Genomic DNA, 26,167 nt, shown 5'->3' on the forward strand with positions numbered 1-26,167 from the left:
GTAAAAAAGTGGTAAAAATGCGGCGTGTGTGATCGAAGATAGCGGGAGAGTGGGAAAGCGAGATTTCGCCCGCCTGCTAGCAGAGGCGGTGCAGAAGTGGCGTATTTACGCGGATACTTGAGGTGCTGTTGTGTCTTGCAACGGCGGTGTCAGTTTGACAGTAGGTTGCCTCAGCAGTTGGTGCAAAGTTCCAGAGACTGCGGCTAAAGGACATCCATTTCCCATTAATGCTGCGTGTTTACTATGAGCAGTGAAAGAGTGTAAGTGTAATCATATGATTCATCTTGCGAACTTAGTTCGACCCCCTCCTTGTCACTGCAGATAAGCTCAGCTTTTGAGCGTATACAGTTCGGAATTAACCGGTGAACGAGTGACTGCAGAGCGCCGTATACGCGTTCATTATTAGCCTCATCCTCTGTATATTTCGTCCTGCCTTCGGTTAAGTTGTAAAGTGTTATAGCTGACAGTGATTAACGTGCTCGCACATGAGAACATCTTGATTGCTTTGTCGGAAGTTGACAGAGACATGTTTGTCTTTCCAGGTTCAACTTGCTGAGCAGCAAACCGACGAGCGAAATTTCCCAGTCGCCCGAGTATGCTAGTTTTAGAGCGACCATACCCCAGCGGAAGGTTTGTTCTGCCCCACAACTTTTTTTTTCTTGTCAAAAAACGTCTAGCTTGTAGGTCTGTGTTGTGTTGCCTGCGCCTAGACGTGGGGCTTCTCTGTCGTATCTTCGTACTGTTATGCTCAAAGCAGAAACCCCGTTGTGTTGCTTTGCGAACTGTGCTTCTTGCTCGACTTTTGGAGGCTAGAAAACGGTGGAATTTCTATAATATTGGACAAGCTCAGTCGCTCATACTTGCACACATAGGTCTGAGAAAGTTGTGGGGCGTATACGTAATGCATGCCATGAATATATATAAAAGGGCAGTAGAGGATATACCTCTTAAAGGAGCCATGAAGAGAAAACACAAGTTTGGTTCATTCAAAAGATTGCCTCTGTAGAATCATACTCACACCACTTTTAACGTAAACTTCGCTCAAATAAGCTACATAATTAGGAAAGAAGGGAGTGGCCTTGCGACCCACTAGCTCAATTCCCGCAACAGAACCTATGATGTCATACCAGACAGCTCTGCGGTTGGCGGATGGTGGCAAAAGCAAACACAAATTAGGCAGAGCTGATAAGCTTGCTGAATGAGCTATTTGCGCTTAAATTTAGGGCGCATTCTTTTGAAAGCCCTAAGAATGGTGGGACCAACAGTGGAAGTTACGAAAGCACACGTAAACATAGAAGCACCGATGGGTATGCTGCTGTTGGTACTGCGCGCACTATTCTTGGTTTAGCTGCATAGGACTGCGGGGCTATGGGATTGTTTCAGACGACAATGGCCGATTGACGCAAGCTACGATGTCTTACGTGACCGCATTTGTTGAGCGAGCACCATGTTTCATGAAAGGATTATATCCATGAACAAAACAAGCCAGTTACAAGTACGTTCACAAACAAACCAAAGGCAGAAAACGGCTTGCCGTAGTGTGGTGGCGCCATCTAGGTTCACTAACGGTAAACAAAGCCCTGTGGTGTCATTGCAGACCACGAAAACGCACGACTTAGCGGGAAAATCAAAATTTTCACTTAAATTAATTTCTCAGTGAACAAAGCATAGTTTGCATTCGGAAAAGCACTGGGTGCACTATAAAACACGAAATCTTTCGAATAACACAAACTTGTGTTTTACCCGTTGCGGTGGCTCAGTGGCTAAGGCGTTGCTCTGCTGAGCACGAGGTCGCGGGTTCGACTCCCGGCTGCGGCGGCCGCTTTTCTGAGGGAGGCGAAAAGCAAAAACGCCCGTGTGCACGAGATTTCGGCGCACGTTAAAGATCCCTAGGTGGTCGAAATTAATCCGGAGCCCCCCACTATGGCGCACCTCATCGCCTGCGCTGTGTCGGCGCGTTAAACCCAACAATCAATCAATCAACAAGCTTGTGTTTTGTCTTCATGGCTCCTTTAACTGCCATGCTGGTGTGTAGCAAAAGGTTCATCTGCGGGAGGATACATGTCCTATGGCACTGAAAACTATTGCTGCACTTGTCCATTGCAGTTGTGAGCTTGCACTAAAGTGAGCATTGCTGCCTCCGCATCATCTGTGAAGGAGCGTACCACAAGGCGGAACTAAAAATGCCAGAGTAGTCCTCCAAAAGCTGCTGTGAAGTCAGCCAGATGTGCTGGCAGTATTTGAAAGATGGAAATGATGGTAGGGTGGCATTAGATGTTCGTTGGTGGTGAACCGGTGTACTTATGGAAATTTTGGGAGCCAAAATGTCTGTTGCAAAATTTCTTCATTTCATGAACATCCCTTCTCAAAAAAAACTACCTCTGCTTCTCACTAGCAGCATTTATCTTTCTCCAGTTTGTGCTGTAGTTGAAGCAGAAAAAGAATGCACAGTAAAGAAAGAGCAGTAATAATAATAATCTTTATGTACGGAAAACTTGGCCCTTGATGGCAGGCACACAAGGCTCGACAGAAAGGCTGAGGCCCGTACACTGGTGCGTCTGCTAGCCTGTCACCCACGGTGGGTGATGCCGAAGCAAATGTACACACACATGCGCACACACAAACACGCATACACTCACGCACAACAATGGCACGAGGGGGTAACCAGATAGTGCCATCCACGGGAAGCGCTAGTGGGACCAGTGGTTCAAGATGGCACGCGCTAGGAGTGTCAACTCAGTAAAGGTAATCGCAACGTTACCTAACCATCATGTGGATTGCAGACTGCGCAAGTAACCTGTGATAATGTTTAGGTTTAACCTCAGTCACTTTGGAATAGCATAGTGTGAATTCGGCGCACGTTAAAGATCCCCAGCTGGTCAAAATTAATCCGGAGCCCTCCACTGTGGCGTGCCTCATCGCCTGCGTTGCGTCGGCGTGTTAAACCCTACAATCAATCAATTAATCAGCAAGCATTTAAACTGTTACATTTTGTGGATTGTCTGCCCATTATGTCCTGACCAGTCATTTTTAACGGACCATGTGGGGGTTCTATAAACGTCAATATAGTAACTGGACAATATAAATCCGCTACTGTGTTGCCCATTTGTTCCTTGAAGGTGTCCCAAAAACTCTTAAACACTACCTGCATTCATGTTAGCACTGTGCTTTCCCCCTTGCAAGTTCGATAGTCTAGAGGGCACGACTGCAAGTCAAATTTGGTGACCAAATTCATTTTGTTTTTGCGCACCCTTGGCTAACAAGTTAGTGCCTTTCAAGGGCTGCAGTGCATGGTGTTCTCTTCTCTTTGCAGGTTATAGTTGACGAGGGTGGCTCGAAAGTATGGACGTACTACGACCATGGACCACGTAGCATCAGCTGCCCCCTCGTCTGCTTGCCACCAATAAGCGGTACAGCTGATGTATTCTTCAAGCAGATCATGGCCCTCACGGCAAGGGGCTACAGGGTCATATCGGTGAGTTGTTTGACACATCTCCGCTGCACACAGGTGCTGTCTGTGATGTGTATACCTCAGTTGCATAATGCTGTTGCTCAACGAAAGGTTGCCAGGCTTGTTTTAAGTTCCACCCAATGAGTGCTTTTTTCTTTATCTCTATGGAAGGAAAGCAGCGGCTAGCTGAATAATTGCCTGCAGCCTTCAAGTGCTTCACACTTCCCAGGACAGGAAAAACTATCACAAACAACTAAATAACTAGTCACAAGTATTTTTATGTTCACCTTTCTGGACCTCAAAAAACAGCAAAAGAAAAAAGAAAAAGAAAGCATTTGCCCAAGGACTGGTGTATAAATGCTGCTTCTCCTTGTATGGCAGGTTTGATAGAAGGAGCAAAAGCAATACAGAAATGTGGCTGTATGAAATAATGGCGTGAAGTACTGTTAAAGCTGGCAGGTAAAAACAGTAAGGAATGGTCTAGCCTTTGCAGCGTGCTGTTTGTACACTTGTCACTTTACCACCACTTCACTCGCCGTTCCGACGTGTCTTTCCTCGGCTCCGTGTTTCGACGCGATTTATCGCAGTTTCTACGTTCCCAGCTATTTCCTGTAGTGTCAGCGATAACCTCCAGTTCCTGGCGCCGTCGAGGGCTACTACCTGCCCCGGGAATGTCCCCGAAGGCAAGCATCACAACCGCATCGCCTCTAAGCAGCGGCTAGGCCTAACCTCCTGTTCGGGTGGTGGGTGCCGTTCCGCGCAAGGCCTTCTTGGGTCCCGCAAGCAGGCGCTACTTCAAGACCAGCTGCTTAAGCAAATGGAGCCGGCGTCTCAAGTGGTGCCCAACGTCGCCCTTCAAACATCGACGCCTCTGACACCCCAGGGCGACGACAGCTGCCCCATGGATGCTAGCAGCGACCCTCCTGTGCCGCAAGAGCCCAGTAATGTCACTGGCAAGTCAGCTGAACCCCCCGACAAACGCCTTTGCACCGAGTCTTCAACCTTAGTGCCGTGTCAGTCTGAGGACGCTAATGTCCCGATGGACCTTCCAGCAGGCAACCGTATTCACTCTGACGGTAAGGTGCCCTGCCGTCTGAATCCCACTGGCCTCCCATCAAGCAGTAAAGATGCTCAACCAGCTTCCTTCAAGGTAGCCATCAAACCCAAGCAGAATTTCAACATCCGCCAAATCACGACGAAAGCTCTCCTACAGACGCTATCAGCATGTCTGCATCCTCAAAGTCATAATGGCTACACTTTCCACCGAGATACCAACTCAATTTCTGTGTGGGTAGCGTCATTAGAGGCAGTTCACAAGCTTTACAGCCTCACTTATATACCCATCTCCCCCGGAGTTCACCTGCCGGTACAAGCTTACCTCCTAGGGGGTACTCAAGTCCGCCGTTATGTTGTCTCGGGCGTCGATGCCGGTGAGCCCTCCGACGTGCTCCGGGACACCATCCGATGCGAGACGCACCAAGTGCTCCTAGCCCGGTATCTTGGCAGTCATCGTACATGCCTCGTGACTGTTCTTGGTCCTCCGGAACCACCGGTGCGATTCATATACAATGGATGCATCCTTCGCCCTCGGCCTTACAAGACGAGGCCAGTATTTTGTTACCAATGCTTACAACAGGGTCACATGCGCATCTCTTGCCCAAATCCACCTCCTGCTGAAACCTCGGCGACTCCGAACGCGACTGCTGGAAATGAAAATGCCCCTAAATTTCGTTGTGGGCTGTGCAAGTCTGATGATCACGATATCACAGACAGGAAGTGCCCGACGAAGCTTAACGCCAAGCCACGTGCGCGTGTGAAGAGCTCCCCGAGATCCCAGGTTGATCAACGGCTCCCGCTTTCAAACCGGTACGAACTCCTAGCTTCGAATGACGACGACGATATTGCAGATCACGTACCAGAACCGGTCTCTGCCACACCACCTATGAATTCAGTTTCATACAGCCAGGTGGTGCGACTGCGTCGACCTCGTCAGCGATCCCGTCTTCAAGAGACCGACCAGAATTCCCCGGCCCTAGAAGAGGTAGATCTTCGCCTCCAGGCACTACAAACAGAGCTTGCGAATTTGACCGCTCGTCGTGCCCAGTTGCTGGCACAGAGACGCTTAAAGCGTGCTGCTGCAAAAGAGAGCTCATGTGAAGCTATACCTCCGCTGTCAACTTCTCCCTTGCCTCCACCTCCTCCGGCATCATTACCAGCAGCAGCCTCGATTTCGTCCACATCCGACGCTCGCTCCATTCTTAACTACGTGGTGCAGCAGCTGCACATATTAACCACGACTCTTGCAGCATGCCTCCGCTAAATTATGCACCTGCCGTACCTGCAACGACACGCAAGGACACTATCCTACAATGGAACTGTCGGGGCCTGCCCCAAAAGTTGGTGAACTTAAGGAACGCCTTCGCCTAGGCTCACTTCGTGCATGGGCGCTACTGCTTCAGGAAGCGAATGGCCTACCCCGTATCCCCTTTTTTACCGGCTATGCGTCTCCAACAATCATTGACCACCGTAACGCCCCACCAACGCCACGGGGTAAAGCGGTGGTATATGTCCTCACGCGCCTTCCCCAGCAAGCCATTGACCTTCAAAGCTGGTGCTCCCCGTGGCAAGAAACTGTTGCGGTGAAAGTTCAACTAAGTCCCTGTGCAGTGATCCTCGTATCCTGCTATGTGCGTCCTCACAGTGGTCATGCCCCGCGGGCTCGGTTTGGGTGGATTTCGCATATACGAGCACAACATCCCGGTTGTCCCATCCTCATCGGCGGTGACTTTAATGCTCCGCACCCAGCCTGGGGCTATAACATGGCGAGTGCGCGAGGTTCAGATCTCCTCAAGATCATGGAGAATGCGCGCTTCACTCTACTTAATGACACGACCCAGTCAACTCGCCGCTCCACGTCTACTCGTATGCCTCCACATTCCCCAGACCTAGCTTGGTGGCTTGGTCCAACGGCCGTTACTTGGCGGCGGGAGCCAGACTGCTGGGGTAGCGACCATCATCCCATTTACCTCGATATTCCATCTTCGCCCTCTCGTCGCCTACGTCGTAAATGCCATATTATCAAGTGGGACGAGTTTCGGACGTCGATTAGGCAGATATCAGCATTCAAAGAGGACCCTTTATCATCCATACAAAAGGCTCTTGAAGATTCTACAACTGTAAACTGGGTTGACGAGAGCCGCCCTAACCCTGATTTGCGCCTCCTTCAGCTGTGGGCGCAGCGCCGCCAGGCAGAAGTGTCTGCTTGTCGCAATCCCAACTCTCCGACTTGCCAAATCCGCCTTAAACAGCTCACAGCCGCGGCTCGTCGCCATGAACGCCGGCTGTCCCGCCAGCGCTGGCTTGACATGTGCGCTTCGTTAGGGCCTCAGTCTGGACTACGCTCCATATGGCGCATATTTCATTCTTTGGAGCGATCACCACGATCCCCAGATCCTGCTGCGTCAGCGTTCCTCACGTCCAACCAGACTTCTTTGCAATTTGCGGATACGCTGGCCCATACTTTATACCCCGATTTTGACTTGGACCCAGCCATCATGCCCCCTCCGTTCACTCTTCCTTCCGGTGCTGGTACGCCGCCATCGGAAGCAGCAACCGAGGGCATACTCTCACCATTTACAATTGCGGAACTAACCGCGGCCATTGACACGGCGGCACTCCGCAAAGCTCCTGGCCCCGACGGAGTAACATTTGAATCTTTCAAGAACCTGGACCATTCTTCTCTGGAGGGACTCCTAGAGGCGTACAACCGGGTTTGGCTCACGTGTACAATCCCCCCGGCCTGGCTTCAAGCGGATGTTATCACTATCCCGAAACCCGGTAAACCGAGTACAGACATCCGCAACCTCCGACCAATAGCGCTTACGGCAACCATTTGGAAGCTGTTGGAACGGATGATTGCCACACGCCTTCAGTGGTGGCTCGACGAGCACCATCTATACCACCCATGCCAAATTGGATTTCGCCCCCACCTTGGTGCAGAGGATGGTCTGGGCCACCTCTCCGAGATGATCCTTATTGGCGGCCGATCCCACCGTGTTCGCTCTGTGCTGGGCATGGACGTTCACAAAGCGTACGACCACCTTGGCCACGCTGCCGTCATTGCGGTACTTCATCTCCTTCACCTGCCATCCCGCCTATGTGATTTCATTTCCTACTACCTACGAAACCGCACCTTCTCCATACGTCTCAACGGATCTCCCATAGGTTCCTTCCAGCCCCGCCGTGGTGTGCCTCAGGGATCTGTCTTGGCCCCCTTGCTTTTTAACATGGCCATGATACCTCTTGCCTGGCGACTTGGTGCTGTTCCACACATCTATAGTATCATCTATGCAGACGACATCACGGTATGGTCTGTTCACCAGGACCTTCACGTCCAAAGTGTCCGCCTGCAACAAGCTCTAGATGAAACCAATTCTTGGTGCACGTATCTTGGCCTCACTCTTTCGCCTAACAAAACAGCCCTTCTCACCGTGGCCAACGCATGGGGCCGTCGGCGGTTGGCAACCTCCCCGATCCGTCTTTCGGTTCAAGGCACGCCTATACCGACAGCATCTACCCTGCGGGTGTTGGGCTTGGATATTACGGCCACCGGTTCTGCAAAACCTTGGATTCGTTCTGCAAAGCATCAAGCTTCACAATCGCTGCATCTATTTCGTCGCATGTCTCAAAAAGCCGGCGGTGCGGCCTCCAAGATGGCCCGCATGCTTGTCCGAGCCATTCTTCAGCCTCGCATAGTTTATCAAGCGCAATTCCACTTTCTTACAAAGTCAGACTGGGCACTACTCGAATCAATAAACAATTCGGCTATGCGAGCTATAACTGGTCTTCCAGCCCTCACCCCCGTCCCTATTCTGCAACAGGAAGCGCAGCTCAACACGTTTGATGAGCTAGTACATCAGCGTCGACAAGCCCGCCTCCAAAAACAAGCCCTTGACCCTGATTCCGCCGCTCTTGCAGCGTACATGACCGGTTCACCAGCCCCACCACTATCAAACACCAATATACGGCCCCCATGGAAATTCCACCAATTAACGGATACACGACCTGTTGCCCGTATTCATCCCCGGACAGTTGGTGCTCCGATTCCGCCTTCTATGGAGATTGGTAGCCCCTCGTCTACGCTGATGTTTGTCGACGCCAGTGCTTCCGATACCTTACTTCATACGGCTCTACTCTGCCCGACTGTGGCTCCCGATCCAGTGACCTGCACTTACATAACAACGGAGAAGTGGCCGTCAACGCAGGCAGAACTCCTTGCAGTGCGGGATGCTCTGCTACACACATCGTTGCTAATCAACCACGCTTCACCACAGTGTACAATTTACACTGATTCGTCGGCAGCTGTTCGAGAGCTTCGTAAAACTCTCACGTCCAACGAACTTCTTCTAGAAATCCAGGACATAATGGACACTTATCCGTGTCGTGTGCGCGTGTCATGGCGCCAACGGAATAGCCACCCCGCAATGCAGGCTGCAGATGCCGGAACACACCCCGTGCGTGTGCAATATCCAGCTCCTCTTGCACCTTCGTCAAACGGTGTTCGCCTTGCCAGTGCAAAAGAACGTCTACGGCGCACCGCGCGCGCTCTCATACCCCCGTGCGGTACAGATCTCCCTAGCGGGTTGTCTCGCCAAGATGAGGTCCTGCTCAGACGTCTTCGCCTGGGAGTCGCCCTCACGCCAGCTGTGACGAGGTCCTGGCCTCCTCAATACCATGCCCCGTTCAACTCCACCTGCCCCTTTTGCCCCGCTCCAGTTGACCAGGCTACAGCAGAGCACCTGGTGTGGAGTTGCCCTGCTCTGCGAAGCCTACGCGATGTGCACATCGCCACCTGCGGCCCGCGCCCCGGACGTCCGCCAGACTTCATGGCGTGGATACAAGGACCACATCATGGCCCCCTGCTCCGATTCCTTCGGGAATCCGGCGTGTATCTATACATTTAGTTTCCCGTTATGCTGATTAGCAAACTTCCGCAATAAAAAAAAAAAAAAAAAAAAACTGCATTTCAGAACCAAAAGGGAAGCAGCTTTATGTTCTCTCAAAATGGTATTGGCTGGGCACGTTTAGGTGGAATATTGCATTCAGTGCATCCTCTTGATGAAACTAACTGGTCTAACAAAAATGCTGTGATTAAGCGGCTACGGTTGCCCTTTATTGGGGTTCCTGTGCATTGCATGCTTTGTGCTTCTTTTTTTTTTTTTTTTTTTCGGTGAAGTTTTTCTATTTGCCTCAGGTGTGACACGTCTTATAGCCCAGGTGTATTTTCAGTGCCCGTGTGGGACTTCTACCCCTGCTACATGGGCGTTTTGAAGGTCTTTAAACCAAATGTCGTTCAACGCAAACGCCACGTTTGAGCTGCTACACACCGCATTTTATAGGCACTTGGTTGATACGCCATTTGAGTCAAAGGAGCACCACCAAATGACCTTCAAGGTCCTCAAGCGCCTTTTAAAAGTCAATGCTCGTACTTTCTAGTGCAGTTTCTGCATGCCATATTTACAAAAATAGTTATTTACGATTAAAACTTGGTTTTTAAAGAGCACACTCTTAATAATTTTCCACTTAGTTTTGTTTTCTATCACTCAATCCACTATTACACTAGGTAACTTGGTACTCTTAACACGGGCAGTGCAAAAAAAAGAAAAGGAAAAGAAACTGCTTCTTCTATGCATGTTTTGTGTGTTTGTAGGTTTGTATGTTTTATCACAAATTGTGGTGTTTTTATGGCCCAGTTTAACTCTAAAATTAATTTTCTTTGTCAAGTTACGATAACGAAACCAGGCAGCAGTGGCGACACGAAAATGTTTTGCGCGAACGTAGAAACTTTCAACTGCCTTTGAGAATTGTGGTGTAGATCGGCGGAGCTCCTTCCACGTCCAAGGGCATTTCAAATTTTGAAGGCCATTCGGCTCAAATGTCCTTTCACGGTATTAATTTGATGTTTTATCAATGATAAACGGAGTACTAATGCAACTTCCATGTGCTGTACTATTTAGATGAACACAAGATCACTCACTGCAAAAACAACAGTAACCCAAACTGTTGCTTTTTTTGTTGTTGCATCGCAGCTATGTATTTGGCAGTCAAATGCAACAGGCAGAAAAGCATGCCTGAGTCATGTGAAAAATGTACTGACTTGCTTTTCCATGAAAAATAAAAATAATGCTAGTTACTTTACAACTAGAGTTATGAGCATCAATAACAATTTGATCTTAATGCCATTGAGCCAGTATTGCTAAAAAAAAAAAGGCATCACTTTTTAAGGACTTGGAAACGTGCGAGGCACTGCAATACACTTTTTTCTTCCTACGTTCATGAAATGTGAAAACTTGCAGCTCTCCCATTTGTTTTGTTGTAGTTATTGCCCCGAAAGCACAATTCTGAGCTTGTTTATATTCCAAAAGTGTCCGTTTAAATTGGGTCCACTCGGAAACTGCTGCACGGTTGGAATAAAAATATTTTGAGTTGTGGTAATGCACTGCGCAGCACTCGCGCATAAACAAGGCATTGCTCAAAATGGGCAGAAACTCTGACGCCTGCTCCAGGTGCCTTGATGCATAGGGATGTTTACTGTTAGCTGCTGTGTTTGGTCCCCTACATTCGGAAATCCTTCTCTCTGCCCAAATAGGCATTTCTCGCCCCCAGTCACGTACCGCTAAATTTGCCCGTTATGTCACATTGCGTCACAAAGGTGACTATTTCCGCCACAGGCTGTGCATTGTGCATGAGAGAGAGAGAGAGGCATGTTACTTCACTGTAGAACCACCCCCGAAATTCTTTGCTGAACCTGGTGTTTACTCTGTTTGTCACTCAGGCAGCGGCACGTTGTGTGGCCAGTCCATCTTGACCCGTCTTTTTATGCGGCAGGGAACCTGTAGTTTTAAACGGTGCCTGCCATCGCAAATGACGAGTAGAAAAGGCAGCTAGTGCCGTGCTGTGCGAGAAGCACAGCATGCCCTGCTACAGGTGCGTGCTTCCACCCCGTGTGCAGCTGGAGTACCCCGTGTACTGGACGATGCGGGAGTGGGTGGCGGGCTTCCGCAAGCTGCTCGACCACCTGCAGCTGGACAAGGTGCACGTGCTGGGCGCCTCCCTGGGGGGGTTCCTGGCGCAGAAGTTTGCCGAGGCCACCCACACCTGCCCCCGTGTCCACTCCCTGGTGCTCTGCAACAGCTTCGCCGACACCTCCATCTTCTCCTACACGGACACCGCCGTGCTGTGAGATCGCAGTTGCTCCTCTCCCTTGCAACTCCGTCTTATTTTTTATAGAAAGTGGCATCCACAGGCTAAGATTGCGATCAGCACAGAGTTGCATGCTACTCGTACACTCAAACCTCGTTATAACGTTATGGGATATAACAAAGTAAATCAAAGTCCCCTTCCCCTTGAAACCATGCATTTGAAACCTTGTTGTAACCAAGTAAAATTGACCTGTCAATGGATGTAACGAACTACATTAGTCTCCCCCTCCCCCAAAAAAACACCCTGACCACGGTGCGTGAAGTATTCTGCGGAATTACATACTCGTTCAGCGCGGCTGTTTTAAAACTCCCGTGTCAACCTCACAGCCATGAGCAGCCATGCCACGCGTGGCCGAGCAAGCTATTCTTCCCGCTCGGCCATCGGGGCGCGCATTCGATGCGGTTAACCTTCTGCGTTGTTTCTTCGGCGCCCTTTGCAACGAAAAAAACGGCATCAACATGGTGGCCACCACTGAAAAGGAAGTGCTTCGCTCGTGATGTCCAAAACAAAGGAGCATCATGAACTTTTTCCCAGCTATGTCTAGCGTACATATCTGGGAGGCAGAGTGCGCTTTGAGCCAGCAATATGTTGGTCTTCTATTCAAGTTCTCTCACATGCATGGTCGCATAGCGGTACAAGGGGCCGCGAGGTGGTTTCATTCTTTGCATGCTATTAGTTGTGCGCCCAGCTGAGCCTACACTACCATAAACTTAATTGGTATGATGTAACAAATAAATAAATATAAATATAGATATAAATAAATAATTACAGCTCCCCTTCAACTTCATTATAACGAGGTTGAGTGTAGTAAATGTTGTCCTAGTACATGTGCAAACAAATGTATAGAGCCAGATGCAACAGCACCGATACCCATTTCTTCTAACCTATTCATGATACCCATTTCTTCTAACCTATTCATGATGAAATTGTAAAGGCAGGGGTTCAAGCAAAAAAAGCGTGGGGCGGTCACTTGTAGTGTTACGATAGTGTCATCGTAGCCCATCATTCAGCCAATATCACAGCTGATTACTTTTGCATACCTGCCAGGTTTCCCGAATTTTCCGGGAGACTCCCGAATTTTCATGGTTTTGTACGATTGTACGACCGAAACAAAAAACTCCCGAAAACGCACCCGTCTTTGGCCATATGTTTTTCCCAGTGTGGCCACAATGCGCCGGAGGTATACCTGAACCCGACACCAATCAGCATCGTTATCAGTGAAGTGCTAAAAAGCGTAGTCGGCCATGCGCAGACGGTGAACCAGTTCGTCCCATTGTTAGATTACTGTTGATGGAAGTGCAGCGCCACCGTCACTTTCATTTACGCACAAGCACGGTCGTTCTGGACGGCAGTTTTGAAGACTTAGCCATGTGCAGCTTTCCCGCTCATGGCAGTCATTTCAACAGTGATTACTCTGCAATTGCTTAGCGAAATGAAAATTTCTTTTGCACAGCTAATATTTGAGGTGAATACTTGCTTTGTGCACAGTTTCAAGTCGCGCACGTTGCGCGACTGGGTTCCTGAGCCATGGGAACTATCCCTTAGAAATGCATGGGGAGTTAGATTTGACAGCGAATTACACAACAAAATATTCAGCAACCTGAAATATTCTTTTAGCGTTTTAATCTTCACGTTGACTTCTAGCTGTATGCCAAATATCATTTTCCTAAAGTGGTTTTTCTAGGTTCCCGAGAGGTTGTAATTTTGAGTGAGAAAGCGGGGTATGAAGTCTCCAGTGGTGTAGGTTGTTGTTAGTTTAGACGAAAGAGAAAAACAGTTCAGTTCCTGCTGTTTTGTATTGCGCTTGCAGTACTGTTTCTAGGGCTTTCTGAAAAGGGCGGCGGCAGCCGCGTCGAACACTTAAGTGGTGTAGCTTCTTGGTAGTTTGGACAAAGAAGCCGTTGATTTCCTGCTATGTTGTAAGTAAATAAAATGTGTGTAAAATTACCCATTCTGTTGTTGCTACAACCCACCCCCATCTCCGGTCAGATCTCCCTAATGCCATCCCGGCAAATCTGGCAGGTATGCTTTTATTAACACAGTTTCGATGGGGCTACACAGGATTTATTTGTGGATAGCCAATGTTGCACAAATGCGGGGTTAAGTTCAAAATCCAAGCTAACCGCTCTCTAGTACCAAGTGGCAGTTCATTGAATGTTGATGCAAGTTTTTTTTAAACCAGAGCTGATAGCATGTGCTACACAAGCTTTGCTCAAAGTCTCTGGACACTAGCAATTGTTTTTGGCATACCTCGGCAAAACTGGGCCCCACTCACTCACACTCACACAGAAAAATATATTTTTCCTCACGCACTCACTCATGCTCACCAATCGCCCTCACCACTCGCACTCACTCACTAAGCGCCCTCTACCACTTGCACCCACTCACACTCATGCTCACCACTCGCCGTGACCACTCGCCCTCACTCACGCTCACCATTTGTCATCACCACTCGCACTCACCACTCGTCTCCCCTCACATGCGAGCGTGTGCAGCAGACCCTCCATGAGTCATGAAACTGAACAGTATTAGTGCATTACGGCGTCACAGAGCCATCCAAATCGTATTTCTAAATCAACACGCCACCAGAGAATTAATTCTAGGGTGCCCCTTAGAAGGAGCTCATGACGACATATTTCTGAAGCTAAAAGCACTTCCACCATTAATTAACAGCCATCACAGCAAGCGGCTGCTGGGACGAATAGCCAACAGCGAGTACAAGCACAGTGGTGGCACTCACCGTGGTCAGCCACGCAAAGGGTGTGAGTAGCACAAGTGCACTCGCAAGTGGTGAACGCGGCTCCCTGCGAGTGGTGAGCGGCGCTCACTGCACGTGGGGCCCGCACTCAGTTGCACTCATACTTGCCTGTCCAAATTGACGGCGAGGCTCACTCACCACTCACTCATGAGTGGGAGGGGGGGGGGGGGGGGGGGGGGGGGTGCACTTGAGCCTGCTGACCTATGGTCCTTGGACTCGGCCAACCAAGGAAGTATTCACAATTTGCTTTCTTCAAGAAAGCGAATTGATTTGAATTGAAGATACGCTGCAGGAAGTCAGTTGACCATTTGGCCTCGGTCGAGAGAACTGGGGTGGGTCTTGGCTCTAGATCTGCTCTTATGTTCCAGTGTAAAAGCTCACTTGCAATTTAAAGCAGTTGCTGCTTTGTGTGTCGTCACGTTCAGATTTTGAGAGAAGGAGCTGGGCCGACCAAGCACACTTCTGCCCCCTTTACATGTACTACCTTAACTGCAGCGTGTACGCACCAATTTTCTAATGCAGCACTGACGAGCCGGTACTGCCCAGTTTTGAGGCGAGCACATGTGACTGCCTGTAAGGCCATGTAAGCTATAGCACACTAACTCTCAGATCTGCTGCATACTCTCAGAGACGGTGGATTCTTTTTTTTTTTTCTTTTTTTTTTTTTTTTTTCCCCGCCATGTGGTGTGGAAGATTGACAGGGAAATAATTTTTGTTTTGTATTTTGTACATGGCACTCAGGGTTTAATATTAACCAACATATGTTCATAAAAGGAATTTAAGGAACTCGTGAAACCGTGCTATGAAAGTGCGGCTAGAATGTTGCCAGCGTTGGGTTGATGATTAGCATTCTCTTGCATGTCGTGTGCCAAAGGTTGTACTACCACCATTTGTTTTGGGTTGGTCTGCACTCCCGACACACTTCAGTCTTTTTACCGCTCTGTGACTGGACACGCATTCTTATGATCAACTAAGACAGTGGTTCTTAGCTGTATACAGGGCGGTGCGACGATAATTGGAACACTTTAAACTTTTTTCCTGAGCAAACTGCCGCTCGGTTTGCGCTGAAACTTCACACGAAGATCACATTTCGTGGTCTATTTTGTTTGACACCGGAAACAACGACGGTACTTACCTGTTTATCTAAAAATAAATACGATCGATTTTCACATATGGAAAAAGGGCGGCCGTTGTGGACGTGTGAGCCAATGCAAGCTGATCTTGGAACGACGGCACCACCTAAGGTATGCATAGCAAAACGAATGATGGGGATTCACGCTCCTTCCACGGCAGGAAGGAACCAAGTGAGGTAGCAGGCGATCAGGAAATATAAAAGCAGGTGAGGGAAACAAATTATTGGCAACGATAAACCGTGGGAATATTTTATTGATTGGTATCAGCTGTTATTCGAATATTTGTGGTCATTGTAAACTAGGGACGAGAAATTTTCTGATCGTCTGCTACCTCATTTTTTTCCTTCCTACCGTGAATCCCCATCGTCCGTTTCACTCTGCATAGCCCAGGTGGCGCTTCCGTTCCAAGATCAGCTTGCACTGGCTGGCACTTTCAAATCGGCCACCATTTTCAAATAGGCGAAAATCGTTTTTATTTTCAGAATAAACAGGTAAGCACCGTCATTGTTCCCAGTGTCAAACAAAATAGACCACAAATTGCGACCTTCATGTGAAGTTTGAGCACAAACAGAGTAGCAGTTCGTTCAGGAAAAATTTTTTAAGTGTTCCAATTACCGTTGTACCACCCGGCATTTCATATGGACGAGAAAAATTGGGTGGTGTGTCTGGGCTATATTTGGTGGCATGATCCTTTGGGGACGTGATCAAGTGCCTTGGATGCCAAAATAAACTCCCCCAAAAGGCTGAAGGGCTAAGCATCCATCAGCCTCCACCCACTGTTTACTACTACAAATGCTTGTTTCCTCGATGCGACGCATCTCTTGCTCTGAGGCATGTCCCTCCTGTGTCGGCGGCGTCCGCACGCCACCTGCGCATGCTCGACTCTCCTCCGCTCTTCTCTCCGGCAGCTGTGCGCAACACTCTCACTCCGTCTCATTATCATAAACAACAGCTGCGTGCGCGCGCTTCGCTCGCTTTGCTCCGCTCCCGTCGCGCAAGTGCGCGCATGCGCAACTCTCCTCCGCTGTCTCCTCTCCTTCATTGATTGATTGATTGTAGGGTTTAATGCGCCGACGCAACGCAGGCGATGAGGCACGCCGTAGTGGAGGGCTCCGGATTAATTTTGACCACCTGGGGATCTTTAACGTGCGCCGAAATCTCGTGCACACGGGCGTTTTTGCTTTTCGCCTCCATCAGAAAAGCGGCCGCCGCGGCTGGGAATCAACCCTGTGACCTCATGGTCAGCAGCACAACGCCTTAGCCACTGAGCCACCGCGGCGGGTCGTCTCCTCTCCTTTAGGCGCTGTGACTATAAAGCGGATAGCGCGCTGCGGCGGTTCAGTCAGTGCTCGCTCTCGTTCGACTTCGCGTCACAACACGTTTCACCCGATTTAGAGAATCAACCCAGCAGAAACACCTATTGAACCCCCCAATGCGTCGCATCACACCAGGGTTTCCTCGCGGAAAGGTGGGCGTATTTTTTTTTTTTTTTAATCTTAGGTGGGGTTAATACTTTTGTGTTAAGTGCACATTGTGATGTCTCAAGTGAGATGTGTGTGAATAACTGAGGGCATTTCTTTGGTGCGGCAGGTTCTGGCTATTTCCTGCAGTGGTGCTCAAGAGGATGGTGATGGGCACCTACAGCTTGCATCCTGTCGACAGTGACATTGCCGATTCCATTGACTTCATGGTGGAGAAAGTAGGGAGCAACATCACATTCACTTTGTCTTCAATCACATGTCGTGGTTCTCTGCGCAGTTTTGGCAGCTCACTCGTGTGCGCAGCATAAGTTAAAAAATTCTTGTTTGTGTGATGAATGTTGCTAAATTAATGTGCTTCTTTTAACTTGAACCAGCTTAAATTTTGTGAGCAGTGTTGTTATTTTGAGCTATCACCTGGCTTATGTGACTGCAGTCTGAAGAATTGTTGTCGGGCATGTTCTAATAGTGAGCTGCAATACTCAAGATGGACGACCATTGGGTCAAATAATTGGAATAGCCCTATGTGAATCAAGTTGAGTGTAGAATTGTGTGCAACTGCACCAGCAGCTTTCAGGATTTGTGAAGTCTGTGTGGTCGCTACAGTTTGACAGGTTGGGGTGACATCTAACATTTGCCAGTGGGGCGTTGTGCTGTCTTGAAGTAACAGCAAAGAGGATGGATGTACTGTGTGTGCCATGTTGCATAGCAGGCATTGGAGTAAGCAAAGTTAGGTGTCAGCGGGCTGTTTTTAATAGGCCCTGTCCTCACTGTGCTCTCTCTCCCTCCCTCCCTCCCTCCCTCCCTCCCTCCCTCCCTCCCCTCAGCTGGAAAGCCTTTCCCAGTCTGAGCTGGCCTCAAGACTCACCCTCAACTGCATCAACTCTTATGTGGAGCCCCAAAATCTGGATGGGATTCCCATCACCATTATTGACGTAAGTCTTCCTGGAAGTGTACAATTCCTGCGGATAGGGCGTGTTGGTGTATGTTCGTGAGGGGAAGAGCGCTAAAAAAAAACAGACTAGCAAGAATACACGCCAAAGAGCTTCTTGCTATTTCTGGAATAGATTTTTACCACCCACTATTACTGTCGACTGTATTAGGTGCCATGGAAGGTTTTCTTTCTTTTTTTTTTTCCCCCTAATATTTCGCATATGATCCAAATCTGTACTGTCTATTTATAATATGTTAACCCTTTGAGGGTCACTTTTTTTTTTTCGCCAAATGCGACACCCCAGGGTCGATTTTTTTATTGCTGATATAAATTCTTCGGACGAATCTATTTCATGAAAAATTGCAGTTTTGGGGGGGTGATCATAAAGTGACAATAAAATTGTTTGTGTTGTTGCATATGCATGGTTTATTCAAGAGTAGCTTAAGAAAAATTCTAAACGTTTTTCGGGCACAAGAAGCGGGAGGAGCGCAACAAGTGCATCAGTTTTGCGGACGCAAGAAGCAGGAAGCGCCCGGAGGACAAAACCAAAACCAGGCGCAGCGCTCCTGCGCGTGACCCGATGCACAAGCGATAGAAGGTGCACCGCTGTAAAAGCCATCGGCACAAGAAAAAAAGTTCATGTACTTCCCCGGTGTGGCAGCACATGCCAAGCAAAAGAAATGATGAAAAAGGCATGCTTTTTAAACATACCAACGATGATGTGCCTGTATATCATTGACCCTGAAAGGGTTGAGTATTAACCTGCATCGGTACGCGGGTTTTTTGCTATACAGTGGACTCCCGTTAAGACGAACGCACTAACGACGAACACTATGGTTAAGACAAACAACATTTTTGCTGTCGAGGCAACGAAAAGAAGATTAGAATGCTCATGGACGAAAAGCAATGAGGGGAATATTGCCTAGGACAGCTACCACCTGCAACAGGGAAAAAAAATGTATTTTGTGCCTAATAAGCTTTTTGTGCATGCCCTAAGCAGCGCTAGTACTGAACCAAGAGCGGAAGACATAAGTATATTAGTCCTTTTTGGTAAGATGACACGTCATCACCCCGCTACTAAAGGGAAACCATTAGCAATCATCATCATTGCTGTCTTGTAACGTTCACAATGCAAAAAACCTCCGCTTCAGGACGGATTTCTAATAATACAACTTCTTACAGTCCCTTCGAGTTCGTCTTAACAGGAGTACTGTACATTCAAGCTGACAAAGGATGCCCTTGTAACAACAAGTATGAACCCTTCACTCCAGCTTGAACTCCAGTCAATATCATCAACTTGCAGGGAGTGGTTATCAGCTAGGTACGTGGCTTTGCAAAACCATGTAAAAGGCTTCACTGCAAGTTGTGTGAAACGTTCCACCAATCAGTGGCAGTCGGGTTATACTGCGGGCAGGATCACATGCAAGTGCAGTAGAAGTTTATATGTTTTTGATAGCACAGCCATATGGCCTGTTCATTGTACACCCAGCACCTTTTTCAGACACATTCAGAGGCTTTCTGGGCCACGCAGCTGACATGCCGCCCTTTGCTCCTCCCAGGTGTTTGACAGCAGTGCACTACGGCAGGAGGTGAAAGAGGAGCTGTACAAGCTGTACCCACATGCCAAACGGGCCCACCTCAAGCGGGGCGGCAACTTCCCGTTCCTGAGCCGTAGCGATGAAGTCTCCATGCACCTACAGGTAAGGGGACACCAGGTGGCCTCCCACCCCTCTCACCACCACCACCACCGCCTGCCGTGAACCACCCTGCCTTCACTCCTCAAATGCTAGCTCAGCAGCCACTATAGGACGACGTTACCGTGTGAGTCAACACAGACAGTCCTAGGCACATACAAGACCTGCTACAGCAGGCTTTCGACACTACAGCAGTTGCCGCTGTAAGGATAGGATTAAACTGCTTTGTCGAGAAAACAGAGCATCCGGCTGTCCGTAGTCATCAGTGGAAAGCTCCAGAACTCCGCTTATCATTGAACGGGCACACCATCGTCCCGGGCAAGCTCATCAAGGTACTAGGACTGCCACTACAGAGTGGTGAAGGACACATGGCGGTGAATCAGACAGGGAGAACAGATTCTGCGCATGTTTGAATCTCTTAACAAAAACAGAGGACTCCTAGAAGACGGCATCCTTCGTCTGAGAGATGCACTCATCACATTCAAAATCAGATATCAAATGCCATACGTCAGTATCAACATGATTCAGGAGAACAAACTGAACACGCGTTTGCGGAAGGCCACTAAGACCGCCTTCGGCGTTCCTTTGTATGCCAGCACCAAGCTGCTACTTGACACAGGCACTATCAATACACCAAGAAGTACCGGCAGTCCACAGACATAACCAACTGGATTGACTGCGAAAATATCCCCACAAGGCCAGCACATCCAACGTGCTGCGGGCTACAACCCCTTGCGAATCACTACCGGAGAGCTGGCTATATAGCCACCAGAACTATTGAACCTCATTCAAACAGCACCCATCCCGAGAGGTATGGAAAAGGAATGCAAGCCAGCAGGAAGACTCATCCGGGCCAAATTTTATGCCAAGAAAGCCACCAGAGACGTGCATCAGATCCATGTTTATACCGACGCGACAGTGCAGGGCTGTAGCTATGGCGTAGCGTTCGCGAGCAGTTCAGGCCAGGAAGGGACAAATTAGGGCAATGGCTATTCCGTCGAAGAAGCCAAGGCCACGGCAATAGCTTGGGCAGCCGCCTGCACTGCAACGCAGCACACTCTTACTAGCATATACACTGACAGCATGAAAGTCTGCGCCCTTCTGACATGGGGCTTTATTCTAAAACCGGCTTTGGAAGAGCTTAAACACCTTAAAGGCACGATAAGGGTACATTGGGTACCAAGACGCACAGGTTTGGCAGGAAACGAAAGAGTAAACCTGCTCACCCGCGAAGTGCTTATCTGGGCACCTGCCAACTGTGGCCAAACCCAAAAGCCCGTGACCCTGCAAAACTACAACTTGAAGAATACGCACACAGGAAACGCCAATTCACCCCTTTGCACAAGAAATTGTCCAGGCGACAGCATTCCACCATAAGGCTGACTCAAATTTTACTCGCACCCGACAGAGTATACATGTACAAAGGCTGTATAAGCACTTCCCCGCCAATGTGTGATGTATGCTACGTACAGATAAACCAAGAGCACATGTTATGGCTATGCCCCTAGTTAGACAGAAGCAATATCCGCAGTAAGTGGCTGACTAAACCGGCCACGCTACAGCAGCAGCTATCGTTGGCGGGCTTTGTCCAGGAGACCACAGGTTCCCCGTCTTCCCGGGGCGACCCTGGAAAACCCACCAGTGAGGAAATCCTGTGGCCCCCTGGAATGAGGAGGCCTTAGCCAAAAGAGCAAATAAATTTTATCTCTCTCTTTCTTTCTCTCAGCAGTCACACCGTGTTTTACTAATCTTCTTATTAAGGTGCGGATATTTTGATCTTTGTTTCAACTAAGGTTTGAATGTGCCAATTTTTGGGGAGTTAAAGTGGCAAGAAGGCGGCGTACAACCTAGTTTTACTCGAACAATGGAGCCTTCGTACTTCAGTGGTGGTTGTAACAAGTAACGATGCTGAAAAATTTGCAACGTGCAACCTAAGGGTACGGTTTTCCGATTGCCCGCTTCCTTTACTGGGGCTCGGGACATTGCTAGAAGAGCTGCCAGACAGGCAAACAGTGATGTTGACACAGTGCCAGGAGCGAAGCATCTTGATCTGATAGGGACTAGAAGTACGGCTGCCCATGATTCAACCCGCTAAGTCTGCTGCAAGTAAAAGTCAGTCAACCTTGCATTAGACGTGGCGCGTGGAGCAGGATTGCCATTAAAGGGACACTGAAGTGAATTTGTCAAGCTCCCGTTTTTGCTTGCACTGCGTAGACTGGCTCAAATTAGCACACTTTTCATCGTTTATCCGGTTGACAAATCGGTAATTATTTTACACAGCGCAAAAGAAGAAAAACTACCATGCACGGTTTGCGGCGGCCGCACCAACTAAGCTGTGACGTTGCGAGGAGGGGGCACCGTGATTGCACGATGCCCAAGGTTAGCAATCAAACAAGTTTCGGTTTCGGTTTCGGTTCTGTAAAACATGTTTGACGTCCGATGGCGTCGTTGGATGGACATTCTCAATATCCCAGTAATCGTAGTACAGCGCTTCTGCCATGTTGTCGGCTGTAAAATGCATAAGATAAGCCTCCCAGGACGGCTTGGAATCGTAGCATTCACTAGCCGAGGCCTACGCAGTGCATGAACGCCCTCCGCGTCCCCGCAGACACACAAATGCATGCGCTTTTCCCCCATATTTGGAGCTTGCCTCACTCATGCCTGTATCGCAAAAAGCGTGTTCGCACCAGGCCAAGGGTCTGCTGATTCTGGCCTGTGCCCACTGCCCGCAAGCAGTCGGTGCTCATGGCAACAGCACGCCAACGAGAACTCGCTAGCGCGGCGCCAGTGCCAGGCTGCGCGAGTTCTGCGGACGAGTTCATGGAGCAGTGAACGTTGCAGCCCAAAAAAAGGTGAACTCAGTATAGAAAACATCGGCGAAAAACGAAGAAGTTAAGGGGGGACACTGGTCTTAAAACAATTTCTTTTAATTTTCAAGTGAACTCTGTGAAACTTGTCAGTCTTGCTGCTTTTTTCCCACTGATTTCAAATATGCTAGTATTTTTTCAGTTGGTCAATTAGTTCCCAAGATAATTAGAGATAATTAGCCATTTTTGCCCCCACAATTAACAAAACAGTGTTGGTCACAAAACTGTAATCTTTATATTTTCCATTACTATGAACCCTGCTGAATGCAATCTTGGAAACAGTTTTTTGATGCATCGCTTGGAACTAATTTTACAGCTCATTAAACTTCGGTGTTTGAAATGGGCACTGAAAATGGTTCCTTGCCACTGGTGCTACCGAAGTTTAATGAGCCGTAAAATTAGTTCCAAGCGGTGCATCAAAAATCTGTTTCCAAGATTGCATTCAGCAGGGTTCATAGTAATGGAAAATATAAAGATTACAGTTTTGTGAGCAACACTGTTTTGTTAATTGTTGGGGCAAAATGGCTAATTATCTCTAATTATCTTGGTAACTAATTGACCAACTGAAAAAATACTGGCATATTTGAAATCAGTGGGAAAAAAGCTGCAAGACTGACAAGTTTCACAGAGTTTACTTGAAAATAAAAGAAGTTGTTTTAAGACCAGTGTCCCCCCTTAACTTATAAAAAAAAAAAAGCATGTACCCGCGAGGATTCGAACTTGCGACTGGCAAAACACTTGCGATGACATACCTAGCGCTCCAAACAACTAGGCCACGCGCGGAGGCTGCCCGACGGTTGAAATATAAGGTATATAATGTATAACCAGTTTACACTTTTATTTATTTTTATTATTTCAAGCAGCTTAGTTGACTATTTGTTTTATTGCGCTCGTGCAGCAAGCGTCCCCCGAGTTTCCGCAATAGCTCACGTCTAGGAATTGCATTTCGTAGACGGAAAAGTGTTCGCAGATGCGTAGTCGTACTGCTGACCGCTGTGCTTGTTCGCCCAGCGCAAAAAAGTGCTTCCCGCACCCTAGGTTTACGCTGTACGGTAAATATATCAGTTGATTTTATTTCCTTAGTACCTATATTGACTTCGCTGACTCTTCTCCCCCTTCAAGAGGCCTTATATTTTCCTACTGGCGTACCAGTCAGCGAAGCGTCGCATGTGCGCTTGTGCAGCGCTTGTGTGAAGCGACCTTGACTTGGAGCTAGATACAGTGTACAAACTAACGAAGTAAAGAAAGGCACATTCTTCCATTCCCAAACGTGTTGTGGCTTAGTTTCAACTGATCGAGCGAATTGCGACGACCCGTCGGCGGCCGGCGGACTAAACGCTGGGCCGACTGACTCGGTCGCGGAAGGTCGGCGAGCCGTGCAGTAGCGCAGCCAATTGCCAGCTCCTCTCCTGCTGACGTCACACGAAAACGCCACAGAAAATGGGCGAGAGTGCAGAGAGGAGGACAGCATTTTCGAATTGATTTTTCTACTAAATAAATTCGCGTAAACGTGCTCAGAGTGGTCGAAACAGGGCCTAGGGCCTCCGGACTACAATTTGCGCTCGTAATCCCGCATTGTTTACAAATCACTTCAGTGTCTCTTTAAGCTGGCCACTACCAACTGTATGTAGTGGGTAGGAACGTATATGCCATGCCAGCGAGGAGTGGTATCGTGATGACTCTTCGTGGGAAAAGTAGTGGAAGTGTCCTTAGTATGTGTGTGAGTACACCATCACCTGTCATCCTATTCTATACACCTATCAGTTTCTTCAAAAGAGGAATTGACCTCTCATCTTTTGTTTTTTTTCCTCCTCGCGTTCAGATCCACCTTCGTCAGTTTGATGGTACCCGCTACGCTGCACGTGAAAGCCCAGACCCATCTTCAGACGGTGAATTGACCCGCTCGTGATGAAGCCAGTACAGCCAGCCGAACCAGTGCCTTGGGTTCTTTTACCAGCCATTGTACAAATGCAGCTTGAATACAGTGCTTTTTTAGGATACAGGAAGGACCAAGGTGTGAATGATTTAGCTCAAGGAGTGACTGATACTTGCTTTTTTTTTTGCCACTACCATGTGGGTGGTGTGCTCCCAGTGAGAGTAAAGCTGTGCACAGTGAGCTGAGAGTCTCCCTGGTTGTGAAGCTGCTGTTTGAATATGCGGTAAGCATTTTAATCACACATAATGAACTCGCACAAAGGACTCTGCATGCCTCTGTAACCGAGACACTCGCGAGACCGCTGCTTTTGGGTTTGTTTGCTTGGAACAACCCCCTAGCGGTGAAGCTATGACTGTGGGGGAAAAAATAAATCCAGAAAGTTTTAGTTCCTCAGCGACTGGTCGCTGCCTGTGTCACACTTGTAGAAAGAAAAATGCTCTGAATGAAATGAATAAAAATAAGTTGTTCAGATGCATGATGAGATGTTTATAGTTCGTTGAGTGAAATAGAATTATTTTTCTTTTTTCTGTGGTTACACTGGGGAAGATGCCCACGCCAAAGAAAACTGCTGATCTCCCAAGGTATAGAACAATTTGTGCATATGTATTAGAAAAAAAACTTGCAACTTCAGCTGATCATGCTGCACTTCCTTCTGCAAAGAGTGAAATAGTTCGGTGCTTCTAATTTTAGTTTCAACAAATTCACAAATGAGCAGCTCTTGTGCATGGCCCTTGATTGCCCAAAAGATAATTGCAAAGTGGTTGTACAGCTCGCTAAGTAGCCACTTGTGGAAGTTTATGCTATAGCCTCTGCTAATGCCTTTTAAATGCTTTCATCAGCTGTTCATAGGCAAATAGAAAACATTAATGTCGCTGATTGCTGCGAGCATTCAGCTGTGAAAGGTTTTTACAGGAGTTGCAGTCATGCCAACATGCGTAAGCTGTAAACATCGCCTTGAAATCTGAGCCTGAATCTTGCCACATCTTACTTGTGAATTATTTTATAGACTGCATCTTTCAGCAATGAGAGAGGATGTCGCACATATTGTGTTTTTCTATAGCTGGGTTGAGCTTATAGCTGTGTTCTTTCTTTGCAATGCTTGCGCACTGTTCTTGTAAAAAAATTGTTTGCCCACTATTAATAAATCGCACAAACTATTATGGCCTGTTTTGTCTGCCTGGAAGTATTGCAAGAATTCCTACCAAATACCAAGATTCCGAAGTATTAGTGAAAAGGTTTATGTTAAAAGCCATATTGAGTAAATCGACTTGCACAAACATGTCCGTGTGCTCTGATAAAAATGGCGAGAGATGTACTTGTTAGTGAACAGATTTTGGCAGGGGCTTGAGTTGGGCAAGTAAGGGGTCAATCAAGCCTTCACAGGGGTGCAGATCAAGTCTGAATTGCTGCTTTCAAAGTGAAAGAGCATGTCTTTTGTAGGTCTTTTGGCTTATGTTTGGCAGCAAATGATGCCTTGTCTGATTACAAATAAGCAGAGCTGGCATTTCTCTCTCCAGCGACCTTACATTTTCTTTAACTTTAAAGAGCATGTTCGCAACGCAGTGATTGGAGAAGTGGATGTCGGGCCGTGGCCCCGGTCAACTAGGTATTCCTGCGTAATGCAGTATACTGCTTGGGGAAAATACGTATGCGA

General features: G+C 48.1%; 1 protein-coding gene across 1 annotated transcript; it reads left to right on the plus strand.

The window, feature by feature from the left end:
* The first annotated feature begins 30 nt into the window (after window positions 1–30).
* On the plus strand, window positions 31–25,673 carry LOC144170091 (maspardin-like). The gene is made up of 8 exons (XM_077699656.1): window positions 31–260; window positions 543–630; window positions 3,314–3,475; window positions 11,463–11,689; window positions 17,195–17,303; window positions 17,910–18,017; window positions 19,576–19,716; window positions 24,400–25,673. Exons 1-8 carry the CDS (start codon window positions 244–246, stop codon window positions 24,484–24,486), a joined length of 939 nt encoding a protein of 312 aa, XP_077555782.1. The 5' UTR covers window positions 31–243; the 3' UTR covers window positions 24,487–25,673.
* Window positions 25,674–26,167: the final 494 nt, after the last annotated feature.

The sequence above is a fragment of the Haemaphysalis longicornis genome, unplaced genomic scaffold, assembly GCF_048455015.1.
Source record: "Haemaphysalis longicornis isolate Haplotype H1 unplaced genomic scaffold, Haemaphysalis longicornis Haplotype H1 scaffold_2, whole genome shotgun sequence".
Classification (NCBI taxonomy): Eukaryota; Metazoa; Arthropoda; class Arachnida; order Ixodida; family Ixodidae; genus Haemaphysalis; species Haemaphysalis longicornis.

What these genes read in the sequence shown, in the direction of transcription:
- LOC144170091 (XM_077699656.1), top strand. An exon ending in GGGGCTACAGGGTCATATCG is followed by an intron (nt 3,476 to 11,462) that starts GTGAGTTGTTTG and finishes CCCCGTGTGCAG; the next exon opens with CTGGAGTACCCCGTGTACTG. An exon ending in TTCCCATCACCATTATTGAC is followed by an intron (nt 18,018 to 19,575) that starts GTAAGTCTTCCT and finishes TGCTCCTCCCAG; the next exon opens with GTGTTTGACAGCAGTGCACT.